Raw genomic sequence first — 17,964 nt, 5'->3', positions numbered from 1 at the left:
CCCGAGAGATTAAATCAATCTAGAGACTAATAAATGTAATACACGTTTAAATGTTAACTCCACTTACTTAGCATATGTAGAAACCAAAGTTGAATACGTATTGAAACTCGCTAATCCCTTCAAAAGCCACAAGAGGGCCCTAAAAACAAAACTCGCTGGTAAGGACGTTGAGGTAACATTGAAGCGATATTTGGCAATATTTTACCTCACAACAACAGACTGCCAAAAAAAAAACTAAAATACATTTTGCACTTTTATTATGGATAGTCTCAGTCTAAAACTAAAAACTGACGGCAACAACCGTGATTTATTTCTTGCCAGTGGTTTCATTTTCGTCTTTTCTGTTCGTTTCACAATCTGAATAGTGTGTAAAACATCTGCTACACTCTGTGTATCTTTCTCCGGTTCCTTCCTTTATCACCCACCGAACCTTGGAACCTCACCGATTTTTCCCTGGTCTCGTGTGTTCTCTGTACGTGACAAGTTGGTTTTGTTAATGCAGGACTTGCAGTGAAGCTGTTGCTCTAATTCTCTGCTCTTGCACTGGGTCAAGACATTTTATAGCCAAATAATTAAATCTGAGACAGGTCTTTTCATATATTTGGTTCATGGACCGTTATGCCTAGTAAACGCCTACACAGGGTGTGTGTGTGTGTGTGTGTGTGTGTGAGATTGAACCCAATCAAGACTGTTGGAATGCCAAGAGAGTGCAAAGCAGTAATTATAGGAAAGGGCGGCTATTTTGAAGAAGCTAGAATATAAAACATTTTTTTGGTTATTTCACCTTTTGTTGTTAAGTACATAACTCCACATGTGTTCATTCATAGTTTTGATGCCTTCAGCGAGAATCTACCAATGTAAATGGTCATGTTAATAAAGAAAACCCATTGAATGAGAAGGTGTGTCCAATCCTTTGGCCTGTACTGTGTCTTTGTGTGTGTGTGTAATATATATATATATATATATAGAGAGAGAGAGAGAGAGAATTAATGCATAATGAATGAATTAATTTGTTCCTTTCGGTATGTATACACAGTAATATATTATCTTCAAATTCTTGATATTATGTTAATGAGACAATATTTTTCAGACATACTGCAGTAGGGAAGTACGGCACCTGCTGATTCTTCATGGTCTTCTCAACGTCAACACCCTCTCTCTCTCTCTCTCTCTCTCTCTCTCCCCCCCCCCCCCTCTCTCTCTCTCTCTCCCCCCCCCCTCTCTCTCTCTCTCCTTCCCAGCAGCCATTGGTTGTGTGGAAGCGTGCGAGCCGCCGACCGACACCTCCTGCGCGCCGCTCGTTTCCGCATGGAGGTCTCCGCGGTGGTGTCTGCCCGCTCCTGCCGCTGGATCAGCTCTCAGCCTCCTCCCAAGATCGTCTTGTAAAACCTTTCTCTGCCTTTTCTGTAGACGGAAGACCGCGCTCCCCGTCAGGTGAGGCCGAACATCAAGGGGAAGGTCTCGTTTTCTATATTTCTAGCAAACAAACGTCCGGCGCGATGTAGATCTACAGGACATGGACCAGAAGGTTGAAAATGATGTCATCTGGCACGCGACGCTTGTTTTTCCGCCGTGTTAAGTAATGGAGGTGCGACACAAGGCGCCCATTATTCCCGACTGCTGGCGGCGGTGTCTTTTTAGGAAAGGTCGGTGGACGGCGGGGTGTCAGGTTGAGGGTGACTATGCGCCATCTGTCGTCGGGGTCCTTCTGCATCTCTGGTGCCCTTTTCACGCGGTGTGAAGCTATTCGTGCCGTTCTATACTGTAAATTCTATGGCTGCGGGGTAGCAGCCTTTGGGCTATTGAAATAGGGTTTCCATGGTAACCAGGGGTCGAGATTAACATCAGTAAAAGAGAAGAATGCCAGTGCAGTGCGGCGCAGTGGCGGTCCTCATGGCACTGGAGACATGTCCCTCATGCCCTCATGGGCGGTGATGATGGCGCGTCCCTGTCGGCTACCCCACGTGGCTCGCAGATTACTAATCCCTCCCGCTTCCTGCCGACTAAACCTGTAGGCCCCGGCTGCGACTCTCCGGAGAATTTAACATGACGAGATGTGTGATCTCAAACACGTAGTAAACTAAATAATGCGTAATTCTGCTTTACAGAGTAGTAAAGCGTTGATCAGAACGTTGGAGGATCCATCTGCTCGGTCGCTGCCATGGTGATTCAGATGTTAAATTCTTCCCATTGCCACGGTGGTCATCATGCACGTTTTCGGGCCACATGTTTTAAATGCTTTTGGTTTAACAGAAATCTTCTTGGTCAATGGCCCTCAAGCCACAATGGTTGATCCTGCATGCTATAATGGACATTATGAATGGTGCTTTTGCCCTAAAAGTGACCTTGCAAGAGGTCATGTGAGTACACTGGGTCTCTGGCTGCGACTACAACTTCATATTTGTGACTAATCGTAAAAAGAAGGTTCACCATATAAATATAACACAGATATATATGCATTTAAAGGAGGGTGGGACTCCCTGATAGAATGAAAAAGTAAGTCAGTTTTCTTGTGATAAAATGCCCATAAAATATTTAAGCATTTTTGGAGTAAAAGTGGAAGAATAATAACAAAAGTCATAAAATATTATAGACACCTTATACAGAAGGATACAGAATACACAGAGTCGTTATATTCAAGCAATCAAGCTGAAGTTTATATTTGTCTTTATTTTGAAGGAAGCTGCTTTGGTTCCAAACGTCACTTTGGGAAGAAAAATGCTTTGAAGTCCCTAAATCCTGACTGAAGTAAACCTAAAGGGATTATGCTTAGTTTAGGCATTCAGACGTTAATGCAAAATCTTTTTTATTTGCCTTTTGTATAATCTGCTTCTCAGCCCTGCTCCCTGTCAGTTTATAGGTCAGACACGAATAGTGACATTTTTGCTAAAGTTTCCCCTTGCTTGGGTCTGCTTTGGTGTGTTCATCATTCACCCGACGTCATTAGATGTGGATCACTGCTCGTCCCGTCTGGATGAAGCTGTAATTACCCGAGTCATGTGGCTCAGGGATGAGGCTGAAAGGTTGGAAATAGAAAGAACTAGTCGCTTCATAAGTCACATCAGTGGAGGTGCGATGTCAAGTCAACGTTTACATCAAACACGCGCCACAATATTTGAACTGATTTGACGCACACATAAAACATGCATGATTATCCTGGATATCTAGTGAGTGACATTTGCAGCAAACCAATAATCACTATCATTCTTGATGAAACCAGGCCCTGCCCCCACTAGTCACGGACATGGGTGGAGGGCAGCGATTTACTCTGTAGACAAATCCGACAAGTGATTTACGGACAATACCATCGTGCTTCAGAAGTTAATTGCGGTGACTCGCTTTAAGGTGTTTTTACGTCGACATGAAAGCTCATTGCTTTTTTATTTTGGTTTGTTTCATTCGGTCTGAAAGCCCTGTTTAGACGACCGATAGTAATGATAATGACTCTTTCCATTTTTGTAATATTCAGATACTCATTTTACCATTATTTTAGAGTAAACCAGATCAATAATGCACATATACCCAATGAAGAAGACCTTCATCACATGAAACCCTGAAAAAAATGTACCTATACCTTGTCTGACCAAGGCAGTGGTGAGAACAGTTCAGTTTGAGGTTTATATGTGTGGCAGTCTTGAACAGTTGCTGCCGTTGCCACTAGGTGCGAGCTCCTAGTAGGAAAGGCAGTTTGATAGTCCATAGGATTCAATAACTGTGAGCCTTCTGCTTCCAGAGTTGAGAAGAACAGGGGGTGGGGGGGGGGTGCCTTTATATGGCCTGTTCTCTGTAAACAGAATGATATTTAAAGCTGCTGTTGGTCTAGCTAATGAAGGGTTTGGTGGAGATCCGGAAAGGGTAGGTCAGTGTGTGCTCAGGGCTGGATTTAAAAAAAAACGATGTATCCTGAGAAAACTAGTCAATCCCAGACCTTCTGTCTGGGAAGCTAATTGCGGAATAACGAATAGCTCTGGCCTCAGGTAGCCGTTTTTTCATCACAGTGCAGGTCGCAGCATGCATTGTTGAGGATTATTCATGTAGCGCTTGTGCACTTTCACCATGTCTACCTGCTTCCCGATGGCTGAAGCAACTGAAACGTTTACCTGACCTGGAGAAAATTTCTGTCCTCAGCTTCCACACGTTTCCATAAAGCATGAAGGTGAGAGAGGGTGCGCCAGAAGACCGGTAAGTGTCATCAGTCTCCTTAGTTTAAAGACATTTTACAAATTTAATATTGGAACGAACATCAATCATTCTCTTATTTTCCATTGTACCCAATCTCAGAGGCTGGCTTGTGGCTATCATTTTCTTCATTCTTGGAATTGGCACACTGTTGCCATGGAACTTCTTCATGACCGCCTCCATGGTAAGAACTCCAAGAGATTCATTACAGTGTGACTTTAGGAATGTTAACTAGTTCTGTTGGGATCTCAGAAGTGAAGGGATGCCGTGGATTAACGTGGATTTGTGGGGCCAGGCACCCCAGCATGTTCTAGAAGACCTCCCGGTGTCATGCAGGTGCTCCGCTAAAGCTCATAATGTGGAACACAAGGTTGAGCTAATCACCAGAGACTTTTAAACCTTTAAACCACCGGGAATTGGCAGTGTCTCATTAATATTCAGCATATGCATTTTACTAAGATAAGTTATAGTAATAAATACTTGCCAACATGATCAAGAGACCTTTTTGATTTCATCTGATGTGTGAAAATCTGCACGAACAACCATTTTGTATACTGATGGTTTAATAATGGATTGCAATGTATTGCCCCACATTCCATAATATTTGAAGTTTATGGAAAACCATAATCACACCAAGGCCGCATGCTTACTTATTTGTCCACGCTAGAGTGCAGGCTGTCATATTTGAGTGTAATTTGAATCTCAGTTACACCATTTCCCTGCTATTCAAATATAGGACAATCTATTAAAAGGTTACATTTGCTTTATAAATGGTCAGATAGGAAAGTATTCAAGTAATTCTTACATAAACATAAATGCAAAATGCTATTCCCAGATTGTTATTGTCCCATAATACCTGTCACTTCCAAAGCAATAATTTAGGGTCAAATCTGGCCTGCCTTTTCCTGCATGAGAGGCTAAATCAGTTGCGCTGATCTCTAACCCTACTGGAGTTCTGTGGGAAGTGATTGCAGGATCAGTTGAGAAATGTTGCCATGACTTTTCCCCTCTGTTTAGTATTTCAACGAGCGCCTCAGCACAGCGGAAGGGAGCAACACCTCCGAATGGAGCAATGGGACAGTCACTCCCAGGAAAGATTACTACTTCAACAACTGGATGACCCTGCTGTCCCAGCTTCCTTTACTGCTCTTCACATTCCTCAACTCCTTCCTGTACCAGAGGTGAGGCTCTCCGGGCAAAATCACCATGACGACCTGGAATACGCCTCAGTGAAACATGAAGATAATGTTGGCACTCGTTAGTCAAAAGCAAAATTTTATACTAATATCTAGTAATTATATTGGATAATATCAAGGCCTCATTGTTCAGCTGCAGAGATTTTATTTTATAAGCAATATATAATTTACCTAATTTAGTTTACCTTAATTACATACACACACACACACACACACACACACACACCATATTTTCTAAAGTATTCTGAAAAAATGGCACGAGGAACTGACGTAATCTGAACGAAATTGAAAGTTTTTATTTTAGTATAGATTTGTTTTGTAAATCACATTTAGTCTTGTTTTTATTGTATATTTTGTTATAGTTATCATGACCAGCATTACATTGCATCTTGTCTCTTTTACTTCATGTCATAAATGTTCGTTATTTTGTTAAGAATTTAGTTGACGAAAACAACACTACTATCCAGTGTGTGACGTTTACAGTAAATTTAGGCTGTAACGTGTTACAGGAGCGCTGTGGAAAAATGAAGAAATGTCCAATGGTATCCATAATGCCAGTCTATTTACGGTAGACATTTGGTATTTTTAATCAACGACTGAATGAGTTTTTGATAATAATTGTACTTTTTTTTTTTTTCTGGTGCAGGATTTCAGAAAAGGTACGGATAGCTGGTAGCTTGGTCTTCATTCTCATCTGCTTTCTTTTCACCGCCATTTTGGTCAAGATTCCCATGGATCAAGACAGGTTCTTCTATGTCACTATGGCAACAATCTGGTTCATTAACTGTGAGTAGATTTACAAATGTTGCTTCTTCCATTGTGTCACTGAGAAATGTAGTCCCTTTTAGCTCCATGGAGACTGACCCTTTAAGTGATGAGAATTTGTTCTGAATAGGAGCAGAAAAAAAAAAAATGGTTTTGTGTCTATATGGACATGAAATAGAGGTATTTTAGAAGTATTAGTTTCCATCTGTATACTTTTATGTTGCCATTGGGCTGTTTTGCGTGTTTATTTTGCCAAATTGGCTTAATCTCCCTGGAACTGCTCTTTGACCGCTTTCTATTCTTGGTCATGTTGAGTGGCCTATATCAGGAACAAAGTTTCTCTCTCTCTCTGTTTCCAGCTTTCGGGGCAGTACTGCAGGGCAGTCTGTTTGGGCTGGTTGGTCTCCTGCCTCAGAAGTACAGCTCGGTGTTTATGAGCGGCCAGGGGCTCGCCGGGACGTTCGCAGCACTTGCTATGATTTTTGCCATTGCCAGTAAGTGGCCCTAAGAATATTTCACGTTTCATTTCCCATGAACACACACACACACACACACACGCTCTGCCACATGCTGTGGGTTGCATTTTTTCCCTGTTTTTTTTCACACACTTACACAAACAGGCAAAGCAGATAAAGAGGCTGCCGCTCTTGGTTACTTCATCACGCCGTGTGTTGGAACCATCATTACACTGCTCAGCTACATGCTCCTGCCCAGACTTGTAAGTGCATAAATATTTGAAATTCTACATTTTTACATAAAATTTAGTACATTTAGCTCCTGAGAACAAATGGTGAACAAATCTGTAATGAAATAAAATTGTTGTGATTATTATTAAAACAAAGTTTAGTAGATTAGTACATACAGGGTTCAAAATTTCTGTATTTGTGATCTTTATTTTCTTTGTGCTGCAGGACTTTGCAAGATATTACCTAAAGAAAGACAAAAGCAGTTGCTACGAGGTGGAGACTGCAAATCAGCTCTTGGACAGAGGTAAAATGTCTTCTGAAGGGAGAGCTGATGATGTTCAAGTAGTTTTCTGAAGCATCAAAGTCTTTCGTTTCAATTTTCAAAACCCTGCCAGTGCCCTGGGAGTGTTTTTTCTTTTTTCTAAGCTGAATGGAATTTAGGTGATCAGTGGTCAGTAGTGGTCATGTCCACCCTGCTCAACGGAAGCTGACGTTTGTTTTTGTTTTTGCCAGATCTTTCTGCTGATGAAAATGGCAAACGGAATGGATCATTGTCTAACGATCCTCCACCAAACACCGATGAGAACAAGCAAGCCTTTGTGACCCTGGAACATGGCAGCACTTGTGACAAGAAGCTGTCGGTCATGGAGGTCTTCAAGAAGGTACTGAAGTTGAGTTTTTTTTTTTTTTTTTCTTGCGCTTGTTGAGAGGCGGCTGAGGAACGTACAGTCTCCGCGAGAAAGGCTTTGCAGAACAAGACCTCATGCAGGGCTGATGACATTCAGATCTCCAGAAAGTGAATAAATAAATAGGTTCAGCCACAGGTCGACGATGATCAGGGTTATTATATATCAAGGTTATTTATATATTTGTTGCTGCTCACCTCCCAAGTTAGGCTCAGCCCTGCTCATGTGGATGTGGCTTTATGGAAGCTTATCAAAACAACAGCTGCAGAACAGACACAGCCACAGGCGATCTATTCCAGTGGCAATGATGGTGGCGGGGATTCCGGAGCTTAAAGACTGGTTGGAAAATCAGTTTCTTGGCTATGACTGGACTTTGTTTTTTTTTCTGCTTATACCTATAGATTTGGGTCATGGCCTTCTGTGTCACTTTTGTCTTCACGGTCACACTCTCTGTGTTTCCTGCTGTCACTGTCGATGTGAAGACCGCTTATGGGAAAAAATGGGGTATGTGAGCTTATGAAGAAGGGAAAAAAAATATTTGACCAATTATACCAATTGTGTGGCCAGAGGGTAATAATTGCAAATGTTTTTAGAGCCCTATTTCATCTCCGTCTGCTGCTTCCTCATCTTCAACGTCATGGACTGGATTGGTAGAAGTGTTACATCTTTTGTTTGTTGGGTAAGACCCTAAATGTTCTTTTTTCCACTTGGTTAAAACAATTGAACCTTATCTGAGTGACCGTTGTCCCTCTCAGTGTGTACTTTAATGGATTTTAATGTCCTGTTCCAGCCTCCTAAGGAGTCTCGTGTGTTCCCAGCCCTGGTGGTTTCCCGGGTGATATTCATCCCTCTGCTCATGATGTGTAATGTCCAAGAGCGCTCCAACTTCCCTGTGCTCTTCCACAATGATGCAGCTTTCGCTGCCCTCATGATTGTCTTCTCAGTGTCCAGTGGATACTGTGTGTGTCTGTCTATGTCCTATGCTCCGCAGTAAGTACCATTTCTACATATATTCAACATAATTAGTGTCATGAAATAACTACATTTATAAAAAATAAAAACTTTATCAGCTGTTTAAATACTTTAAACAGTCATAATAGAATTACTGTTTTCATCAGTGGCCCTGTTTACAACACTTGTTTTATCGACAATTTAAATCTCTTCTAGAAATGATTGTTCCTTGCTAATGACAGCTTTCAGCCTAATTGATCTTGGAAACAAGACATTTCATATTAATGACCTGATTTTGGACTGTAATATCAATTGCATGTTTTTGACTAGGTCATAGCTTGATACAGTTGGACTAGCTACCATCTTTAAAGGGTACCACTAAGCCACAACTTCATATTCTCCACCAGGAAAGATAAAACGAGATGTTACCTGAGTGTCATCACTTTTTCTTTTCTACGTTTGAAACTTGCAAATCCTGCAGCCATCAAAGAATATTGCTTGAGAGCATCAGTTTCTCTCTCAAGCAAACACATGCTTTTATGACATGTAGGATTGTTACTGTAATGCTCTACTTTCTCGTTGTCCTCAAAAGAATATATCCAAACTACAGTGGCTATTAAACATGTACACACCTCTGTTAAAAGGGCAGATATAAGAGATAAATACAATAAATCATTTCAACACTTTTCCTATGTTTAATGTACGCTGTAACCTGGACAGTTCAGTTGAAAGACAAACAAATACAAAAGAAAGTAGAATATGCTGGTACACTCCTCCAAACTACTCCTACACTAAACTACACTACTCCTGTCTTGATGTCTTCCCAAGATTTCAGGTTCTTTAATTATTATTTGCTTATATCACTATAAACCTCAACTCTTTGGGTAGTGGCCCATTCATAATCCTGAAATTCAGAAATAAAATCTACAGAGAGCCTTTCATTGCTGTTGTTAACAATGTACATATATTTAAAGCAGACCTGTAAATATATGGATAATGTTTACTATTTACAACATATTTTAAATTGTATCATATCTCTGTTATTCACTTTTAAAATAATCACTACCTTTTTAAAGTATCATTTTTTATTATGTTTAACCGCTTTGTTACATTGTATTTGTGTGAAATGTGCAACATTAATAAAGTTTGATAGATTGAACTGGAACGTAAATGTATGATTCAGTTGGCCTTTTAGTTTATTACAATTTAAAATGACAGTTTTTGAAGTGATATGAACTTTTTTGGCCCCTTTCTCAGTAGTTTAAAAAATGTATTGCTGCTTAGGGCTAATTTCAGATGAAAGGCTGTGAAAAAAGTCAGTGAATTTACATTTTATAATCTGGTTGCACATGAAGTCCACATGTAAAAAAAAAAAAAGTAGTGTTGTAAACTCATCTGATGTTACCTGGACATAAAGAGGTTACAAGGATGAACAGTTTCTAATTTATTAGCACAGGTAGATTACTATTGCAGTTGTCATATGTAAATATTACCGCTGCGCCATGATGTATTTTCACGTGACTTATAGAATCAAAGCAGGCGAGTGTTCTTTCTGTCACTTTGACACACACCAAGAGGGAATGGAGGAAAAGCTGATCCTAACAGTATCTGGGTGTCCAGAGATCTACAACACTACAATATAGTCTTACCAAGAGTTTAGAAAAGCAGACATTTTTCACGCTAAGCCCCATGGCGAGTGCAGCACGTGCTATGTTCATTCTGAAAGCGGCTTTAGATTTTCTCCAATGAGCAGAAAAATGGTTTGCGCTCAGTCTGTGCTCACCTGACTCCACAGAAGCCTGAAATAGCCGTTCGAATCCTGATTCCCGGTACCACTGAGGTGCCACAGAGCAAAGCACTGTCCCCACACACTTCTCTCCGGGCAACTGTCATGGCTGCCCTCTGCTCACCAAGAGTGATGGGTTAAAAGCAGAGGACACATTTTGTTGTGTCACCATGTGCTGTGCTGTGTATCACAATGACAATCACTTCACATAAGACGTTGAAAAGTAGCAGGAACGTTACTCAAGCCAAAAGGCATCACAGAGTACTGCAGGAAGGTGTCCGGTAGGCACATGAAACAAGATGTGAGAGCGGGCAAGTACACCACCACTTACAGGTGTGGAATGGGATTAAAGCAGCCTTTGGACCATTCCCTGCGTCTCCGTGTGAACTTTTATAAGTCCATGTATAGTTTCTGCCTGTATTGGATTTGAGAATCCCAGAAGTGTTTTGAGGTGTACAGTACAGGCCAAAAGTTTGGACACACCTTCTTATTCAATGTGTTTTCTTTATTTTCATGACCATTTACATTGGTAGATTCACACTGAAGGCATCAGAACTATGAATGAACACATGTGGAGTTATGTACTTAACAAAATAGACCTGAACCCAATCGAGATGGTTTGGGGTGAGCTGGACCGCAGAGTGAAGGCAAAGGAGCCAACAAGTGCTTAAAACCTCTGGGAACTCCTTCAAGACTGTTGGAAAACCATTTCAGGTGACGACCTCTTGAAGCTCATCGAGAGAACGCAAAGGGCGGCTATTTTGAAGAAAGTAGAATATAAAACATCTTTTCAGTTATTTGACCTTTTTTTGTTAAGTACATAACTCCACATGTGTTCATTCATAGTTTTGATGTCTTCAGTGAGAATCAATGAGAGTAAATGGTCATGATAAATAAATAAATAAATAAAAACACATTGAATGAGAAGGTGTGTCCAAACTTTGGGCCTGTACTGTATATTACAGGTTCTGGAAATGTCTCTTTGTGAGCTGTTTTAGGCAGTAGTGCATCCCTCTGAATACTTTTATAATGTCTTATGAGTCTATTTTTTTTTCTCCCTCCATTCAGGTTTGTGGAGCCCAAAGATGGAGAGACTGCCGGAGCCCTGATGACGTTTTTCCTTGCCCTGGGGCTCTCCCTCGGTGCCGCTTTATCATTTCCACTTCGGGCGGTGGTGTAGGGTTCACCATGGATCCCAGAATTTCCATTTCTTACACCACTGCTCTTTCATCGGCATCATCAAACCTAATAAGCCTGAAAGCGGATCTGCAGTCTTCTCAGCTAAAAATAGAGACCAAAACTTTTAACCAGCGCCATGTGGGAGATGTACAGGAAGAGAGGTTATAACAAGACACTTGCACTGAAGGGAGTTTTATTCATCTAGTTACATGTTATTTATTATGTTGTGTCAAGCCACATTTACAAATTAGTACTTATATCAACCACACGATCACAGAGGAACCTCATTGGTACATGGCAGGCCATGACCTTATTGCAACTAAAATTGCATCGGATTACAAAACGAGGAATAGATATACAGTATCTCACAAGAGTTAGTACACCCCTCTCATTTTTGGAAAGATTGTATTGTATTTTTCCTTGGGACAACACTGAAGACACTTTGTCACAATGTAAAGTAGTCAGCGTCCAGCTTGTATAAGAGTCTAAATTTGCTGTACCTCTCAAAATAACTAAACACCCATTAATGTCTAAACCACTGACAACAAATGTGAGTACACCTCTAAGTGGAAATGTCAAAACTGTGCCCAAAGTGTCGATGTTTTGTGTGGCCGCCATTATTTCCAGCCCTGCATTCATTTTCTTGGCCATGGAGTTCACTAAAGCTCAGCTTGCCACTGGAATGATGACATCACAGATGGATGTTGGTGGATGTTGGAGACCTTGCGGTCATCTTGGTGGTGTGTTTGGGGTCTTTATCATGGTGGAACACCCCACTGTCACACATGCTTGAAACCACCTGAGCCAAATAAGTTGATCTTGGTCTCATCAGACCATAGTCTCCTTGTCTTCTTGAGTAAAAGGTCTCCATCTGGGGCGACATTTACATTTAAGGCATTTATCAGACGCCCTTATCCAGAGCAACTTACAATCAGTAGTTACAGGGACAGTCCCCCTGGAGCAACTTAGGGTTAAGTGTCTTGCTCAGGGACACAATGGTAGTAAGTGGGATTTGAACCTGGGTCTTCTGGTTCATAGGCGAGTGTGTTACCCACTAGGCTACTACCACCCTGTCATAGCCATAGTGACAGCTATGCATGCCAGTTTTATGCAGTGTGCAGCGTAAGGTCTACAGCACTGACAGGCTGACTCTCCACCTCTTCAACCTCTGCAGCAATGCTGGCAGCACTCATGCCTCTACGACGTCTGGATATGATGCTGAGCACTTGCAATGGCCATTTTGAGTGGAAGCTGTCCTGTAAAACCACCGTAGAGTCTTTGCCACCGTGATGCAGCTGTTTCAGGATGTTTGCAGTCTTCTTATAGCTTATGTAGAGCAACAATTCTAATTTTCCGATCTTAAAGAGTTTTTTTTGCCATGAGGTGGAACTACAGTGACCAGTATGAGAGTGTGTGAGTGTGGCAACAGCAAGTTTAACACACCTGCTCCCCATTCACACTTGAAATCTTGTAACAGTAATGAGTCACATGACACCAGGAAGGGAACTCTGGACATTTTCATCCAGGGGTGTTCTTACTTTTGTTGCCAGTGGTTTAGACGTCAATGGCTGCAAAGGGAAACTATTTACAAAAATGTGAGGGGTGTACTCACTTTTGTGGTACTGTAAAGTAAATGGTTGACTTCAATTCATAAATAATACAAGTAAACATTTTCATTTTTCAAGATATTGAATAATGCTTTGCAACACCTGATTGCATTTTTTGGGTGCACTTAGCCTTTATTTTGTATCTCAAGAGGCATTATTAGCAATAATGTAAGGATGTAATGAATGTAATTTGCTGGCCTCAAAGATGGCAGCTTTGGGTTTCAACCAGATGTATATATTTTTTAAATCAATAATTTCAACATTTTCAGTATGATTTAGAACCTTGATTTGACAGTGTCTGACTCAGTATGTTCACTCATTCAGTATGGAAAGGCCATGTATAAGGGACTGATTATCCAAAATGGCTTGAGGAAAAATTATTGTTTTAAATTTGACCCTAGAGTAATGAATAGATTACAGCGTAAATTGTATTTCTAGGTAGAGAAGGTTAGATGATGTATTAAAATACACTGTATTATACAGACCAGCATTAACTGCGGAAACTGTGAAAATGAATGGAAACTGCTAGCAACATAATATGAGCAAGTTAATGAACCCATCAGCTCAGGACTCATAAGAGAAGCCATACGTGACCGTGCTGGAACTCCTCTCTACAGGGAAGGACACCAGGCGAGCTTGTCCACATTCCTGAACTGTAAAAAAGAATCGACTGGGCTTTTAGGACACACATGGGCGTGTTGAAAACAATCTGTTTAAAATGTTGTGTATGAACTCAGGTCATGTTATGAATGTCAGTCATCTGTAACATAAAGCCATTACAGGGAAAATTCAGATAATAGAACAACTGGTCCGTTATAGTCTGGGCTGTTTTTTCCAAGTGTGTTTTTTTTTTTTTTTTTTTATGGATTTTTTTTTCTTTTGGTGGCAGATTGTTTGCTATGTTTAATAAGTGCCATGAAATATTGGATGCAGACAGTGCAACAGTACAAAAAAAAAAAAAAGAAACAAGGTATAATCTGAAGTGTTTTTGTGTAGTCTTGTGTAGGCTCTAAGATTACACTGGTCAATAAGGCAACATTTGTTACAATGATCGACATTGCCGATCATTGGCAGCTGTTTTTACTGTACATCATGTTCATCTCACTGAGACACTTGTCTCATTTCCACATCGGTCTTTTTGACATCAGTGTTTTGGAAGATATGGGAACATTCACTTTTTGCACAGTTGGCGGTGCTGTTGACGCAAAGCAGTTTTCTGATGCATTGTTGTTACTGTAAAAGGATAAAATGTATACATGCTAAGCCTTAGTTTTTCGTTAGTGAGAATATTTTTTAACATAGAAAACTTTCATGTGTTTTTCCATTTTAAGGTGGCTCTACCAAAAACATTTTTTTGAGTTGTATGAGTACCACTTCTTTAATGTTATGGGAATCCATCTTCAGCCTGGCTGTAGTACACCTACAGGTGAAACCGGGCTAGTATGTGCATAATGAATTTAATGATTAACCCACACAAACAAACAAGCCACAGGCATAAAAAAAATGTTTAATCCCCAAGTTTATTGAAAACCCAGCAATCATTGTAATCCCTGTTCTTCTTAAACAGGTCAGGAGGGATGAAATGGCCAAACTAAAAAAAGGTGGTAGTTGTGTCATTCTGTTGTGAGCAAAAGCTAGAGGACAAAAACACTCCTATATGCAAACAGAACAATATTGTGTGTTTACTTAGTTTATCATTTTTCATGTGGGGTTACACAGGCATAAAATGGGTTAAAAAAAAAAAAAAAACAGGGTGAAGCAACAAACAGTACAGAACTTGACTAAGAGATGGAAGGAACGATGGGAAATAAGAAAAAAAAATTGAATGGGTGTCAAAATAAAAGGCTTCCCATGGAACGTCTCCCTTGTATTTTTTTTTTTTTCACCATATTGAAAAGCGGCGGAGGGCTGCCGTTCATCTTCATCAATACTGTGGCCCTCATCCTTCACTTGTTCTCTCTTCTTCTCACCTGCTACCTCCATCATTCCTTCATCGTTTCTTGGGAGGGGTGGCTGTGCGGGGAGGGGTGACCGGCCGTCCAGAATTCATGCCTCCGTACTGGTACTTGGCCTTCTTCTCAGATGGCTTCAGAATCTACACAAGACAGAAGAAGGTTTCAGTGGTCAAAGTGCTCTGATATGAAATCCTAAAGAGTTCTTTGTTTATTTATTCTTTCAATTTTTTTTTCTCTTCATTCTGCCACTTCTGCCATAAGTGTAAACTAAAGAATTTAGTCTGTCTTTCTACCATTAGTTCACCTTTGGTTTATTTACTGCCAAACATTGTTGGGGGAGCCTCTGGCTAGACAGACGAATGGCTTCTAGATTCCCCCCACTATGAGAGTAAAAAAAAAAAATCTATCTAACCAGCCGCTGTCCTTATATGTATATTTTTTTTAATGGTGTGTGAAGGTCATGAAAGTCCAATAACAAGCCAGGTAATGATTTGTAGCTGGAACACATTTCTGAAGAGCATCTGTTCATGTGTCTACATGTCCAAGACAGAGAAACATTACCTGGAAGGAGCACATGAGGGTTTCATCCACGCTCATCATGCCACCCGCATTATCGAATTCCCCGCAGTAGTTGGGTGCTGAGAACAGGGTGACCAGTTGTCTTTTCGCAAAGAACTCATACCCGTCCTCCACCACCTGTAGATAAAGAGTTACAGGAAGTCTGGTCAGTGACCAGACAGAAACAGAAAATCTGCTGAATCATTGGAATATTTCAGGCCAAAAACTTTACCTGGTGTGCTCTGCAGATGAGATCCAGATCATGACGGTTGAGGAACTTGCTGACTACATCTGCCCCGAAAGTGAAGGACACGCCACGGTCGTTCTCCCCCCAACCCTGAACATCTTTGTCAGGGTCTGACCACAGCAAGTCACAGAGCAACCCTATCCAAATAATTGAACAAAAGCAGCAAGAAGCGTCTCAGGGCTCACGTCTTTTACTTCTAATTACAGAATCTAATAATAATAATAATAATAAAGTGAAGTGATTGTCACATGTGATACACAGCAGCACAGCACACGGTGCACACAGTGAAATTTGTCCTCTGCATTTAACCCATCACCCTGAGTGAGCAGTGGGCAGCCATGACCGGCGCCCGGGGAGCAGTGTGTGGGGACGGTGCTTTGCTCAGTGGCACCTCAGTGGCACCTTGGCGGATCGGGATTCGAACCGGCAACCTTCTGATTACGGGGCCGCTTCCTTAACCGCTAGGCCACCACTGCCCCTGTAGAATCTGTCTTTTCAACAAGCTATCAAAAGAAAATGGCACCACCTACAGGTCTCACGTGAACTACTGTGCATCTGAATCATATACTAATAAATGTAACAGAAGACAAAGATCCAGGAGATACAGGAATGTACGGAAGCAGCGATACCTGTGTCAGGAACATCTGTTGGTCTCATGATGCGACGGATCTGTTCCATAGACTGCAGGTCTGGAGAGAGACCTGTACAGACAGACGGGGGACTTAACCAGTAACAAACAACTATAAGCTTCATCATACTAGAACAAATATAGTTTTACTTACAATGGTGTTCATTTAAATAATTATGAGTGGATTATGAATAAAACATAATGAAGGTCAGATTGCTATAGACGTGAATTATATTTTGTTCATACCCTATTTCCACTTCTTTCTAATTTCTTACTGAACTTATGGGGGAAAATGCAAATATTAATAGTTTTCTGAGTTTGATAACGTTCCATTCCAAACAAAGATGACCCTGCTGATCCGACTCAATCTTTTATGTTTCTTCCACAAGCAGTTCCCATTAAAACCTTTAGAAACAGGAAATGATCTGAACACAACGTTTACCTTATGAGCTCATATCTTCAGGCCCTGCATTACACATTAAACCCAGAAAGAAGGAAGTAGCCTGACTCTACCTCCGTGGCAACAGAAGATCTTCTCGTCAACAATGGCGGCGATGGGGAGGCAGTTGAAACAGTCGGTGAACGTCTTCCACAGTTTGATGTTGAACCTGCGCTTGCCTGAGAGCCGGATGGAGACAGAGGTGAAAGTGGAGTGATTGTCGGTATGACGCGTAGCAAGCACAGCACTCAGTGGCACCTTGGCGGTTCGGGGTTTGACACTGCAACCTTCAGATTACCGGCCCGCTTCCTTACCCGCTAGGGTGCCACTGTCCCGATAGTTAGTTAGTCCGGACGGGTTTTCCCACCTTCCAAACTGCCCCAATTCATTCACTAATGTCATTTTTTCCAAGACGTTTAACAGTTAAAAATACATTTGTCCACAGTACAAATGCTGCGTTCTGCTCTGCAACACTTCTAACACTGGCACTCACACTCATCGTAGAAGCCGTAGATGCGGTTGATGGAGGCGCACTCGTGGTTGCCGCGCAGCAGGAAAAAGTTCTCGGGATATTTGATCTTATAAGCCAGCAGCAGGCAGATGGTCTCCAAACTCTGTTTTCCTCGGTCCACATAGTCTCCCAGGAACAGGTAGTTGGCCTCGGGAGGGAAGCCGCCGTACTCAAAGAGCCGAAGCAGGTCTGTGTACTGGCCGTGGATATCACCTGGATCAGCATGCCAGGAAAAGGAACAATGGTCCAGCAGCCGAATAAAGAGTGAGACAGTAGTTTTTGCGCATTAATTTACCGAAAATTTTTTATATTAAATATTGTGTTCCGTGTTCCTCAAACCGTTCTTGAACCATGTTTACAGAGCATAGTATCCTACTGAAAAAGGGTAAATCGGTTTGCATGAAGGGGTGTACTTGATCCAAAAATAAAATAAAAAAGGTTTATGCATGACACGTGGTAAAGAAACCACCGCAGGAACGCAAGACTCAAGGTTTCCCAGTCATGTCTTCCCCAGGCAACTGTCATGAGCACCCAGCCATCCACATGATGTGAAATAAAACTTGATGAATCAGACCAGGACACTTTCTTCAA

At 41.3% G+C, this 17,964-nt stretch overlaps 2 protein-coding genes across 4 annotated transcripts in view; one reads left to right on the top strand and one right to left on the bottom strand.

The window, feature by feature from the left end:
- Positions 1-1,233: 1,233 nt before the first annotated feature.
- LOC114790090 (equilibrative nucleoside transporter 2-like) lies at positions 1,234-14,892 on the top strand. 3 transcript variants are annotated; one of them, XM_028981074.1, is made up of 13 exons: positions 1,234-1,434; positions 4,129-4,182; positions 4,282-4,363; positions 5,197-5,360; positions 6,022-6,161; positions 6,500-6,634; positions 6,761-6,858; positions 7,052-7,130; positions 7,340-7,488; positions 7,914-8,016; positions 8,106-8,191; positions 8,303-8,502; positions 11,318-14,892. In XM_028981074.1, exons 2-13 carry the CDS (start codon positions 4,151-4,153, stop codon positions 11,427-11,429), a joined length of 1,380 nt encoding a protein of 459 aa, XP_028836907.1. In that variant the 5' UTR covers positions 1,234-1,434; positions 4,129-4,150; the 3' UTR covers positions 11,430-14,892. The 3 variants fall into 3 exon arrangements, with proteins under 3 accessions (XP_028836907.1, XP_028836084.1, XP_028837704.1); XM_028980251.1 differs by lacking the exon at positions 11,318-14,892 and adding an exon at positions 8,871-9,622; XM_028981871.1 differs by lacking the exon at positions 11,318-14,892 and adding an exon at positions 8,794-8,998.
- The window catches only part of LOC114791881 (serine/threonine-protein phosphatase PP1-beta catalytic subunit), a 16,545-nt gene continuing 13,450 nt past the window's right edge, over positions 14,870-17,964 (bottom strand). The window contains exons 3-8 of the mRNA XM_028982847.1: positions 17,356-17,586; positions 16,937-17,041; positions 16,425-16,496; positions 15,781-15,932; positions 15,552-15,686; positions 14,870-15,130 (exon numbers count right to left, since the gene is read on the bottom strand). Coding sequence (XP_028838680.1) covers positions 15,026-15,130; positions 15,552-15,686; positions 15,781-15,932; positions 16,425-16,496; positions 16,937-17,041; positions 17,356-17,586 — 800 coding nt within the window. The 3' untranslated portion in view covers positions 14,870-15,025. The remainder of the gene's footprint in view (positions 15,131-15,551; positions 15,687-15,780; positions 15,933-16,424; positions 16,497-16,936; positions 17,042-17,355; positions 17,587-17,964) is intronic.

The sequence above is a fragment of the Denticeps clupeoides genome, chromosome 1, assembly GCF_900700375.1.
Source record: "Denticeps clupeoides chromosome 1, fDenClu1.1, whole genome shotgun sequence".
In the NCBI taxonomy this organism is placed as follows: domain Eukaryota; kingdom Metazoa; phylum Chordata; class Actinopteri; order Clupeiformes; family Denticipitidae; genus Denticeps; species Denticeps clupeoides.
Note: the sequence above shows the minus strand (reverse complement) of the source record. Positions and strands in the feature narration are given on the sequence as shown.

What these genes read in the sequence shown, in the direction of transcription:
- LOC114790090 (XM_028980251.1), top strand. Translation starts at nt 4,151, where the DNA reads ATGAAGGTGAGAGAGGGTGCGCCAGAAGACCG. An exon ending in AACAATCTGGTTCATTAACT is followed by an intron (nt 6,162 to 6,499) that starts GTGAGTAGATTT and finishes CTCTGTTTCCAG; the next exon opens with CTTTCGGGGCAGTACTGCAG. An exon ending in TCATGGAGGTCTTCAAGAAG is followed by an intron (nt 7,489 to 7,913) that starts GTACTGAAGTTG and finishes TTATACCTATAG; the next exon opens with ATTTGGGTCATGGCCTTCTG.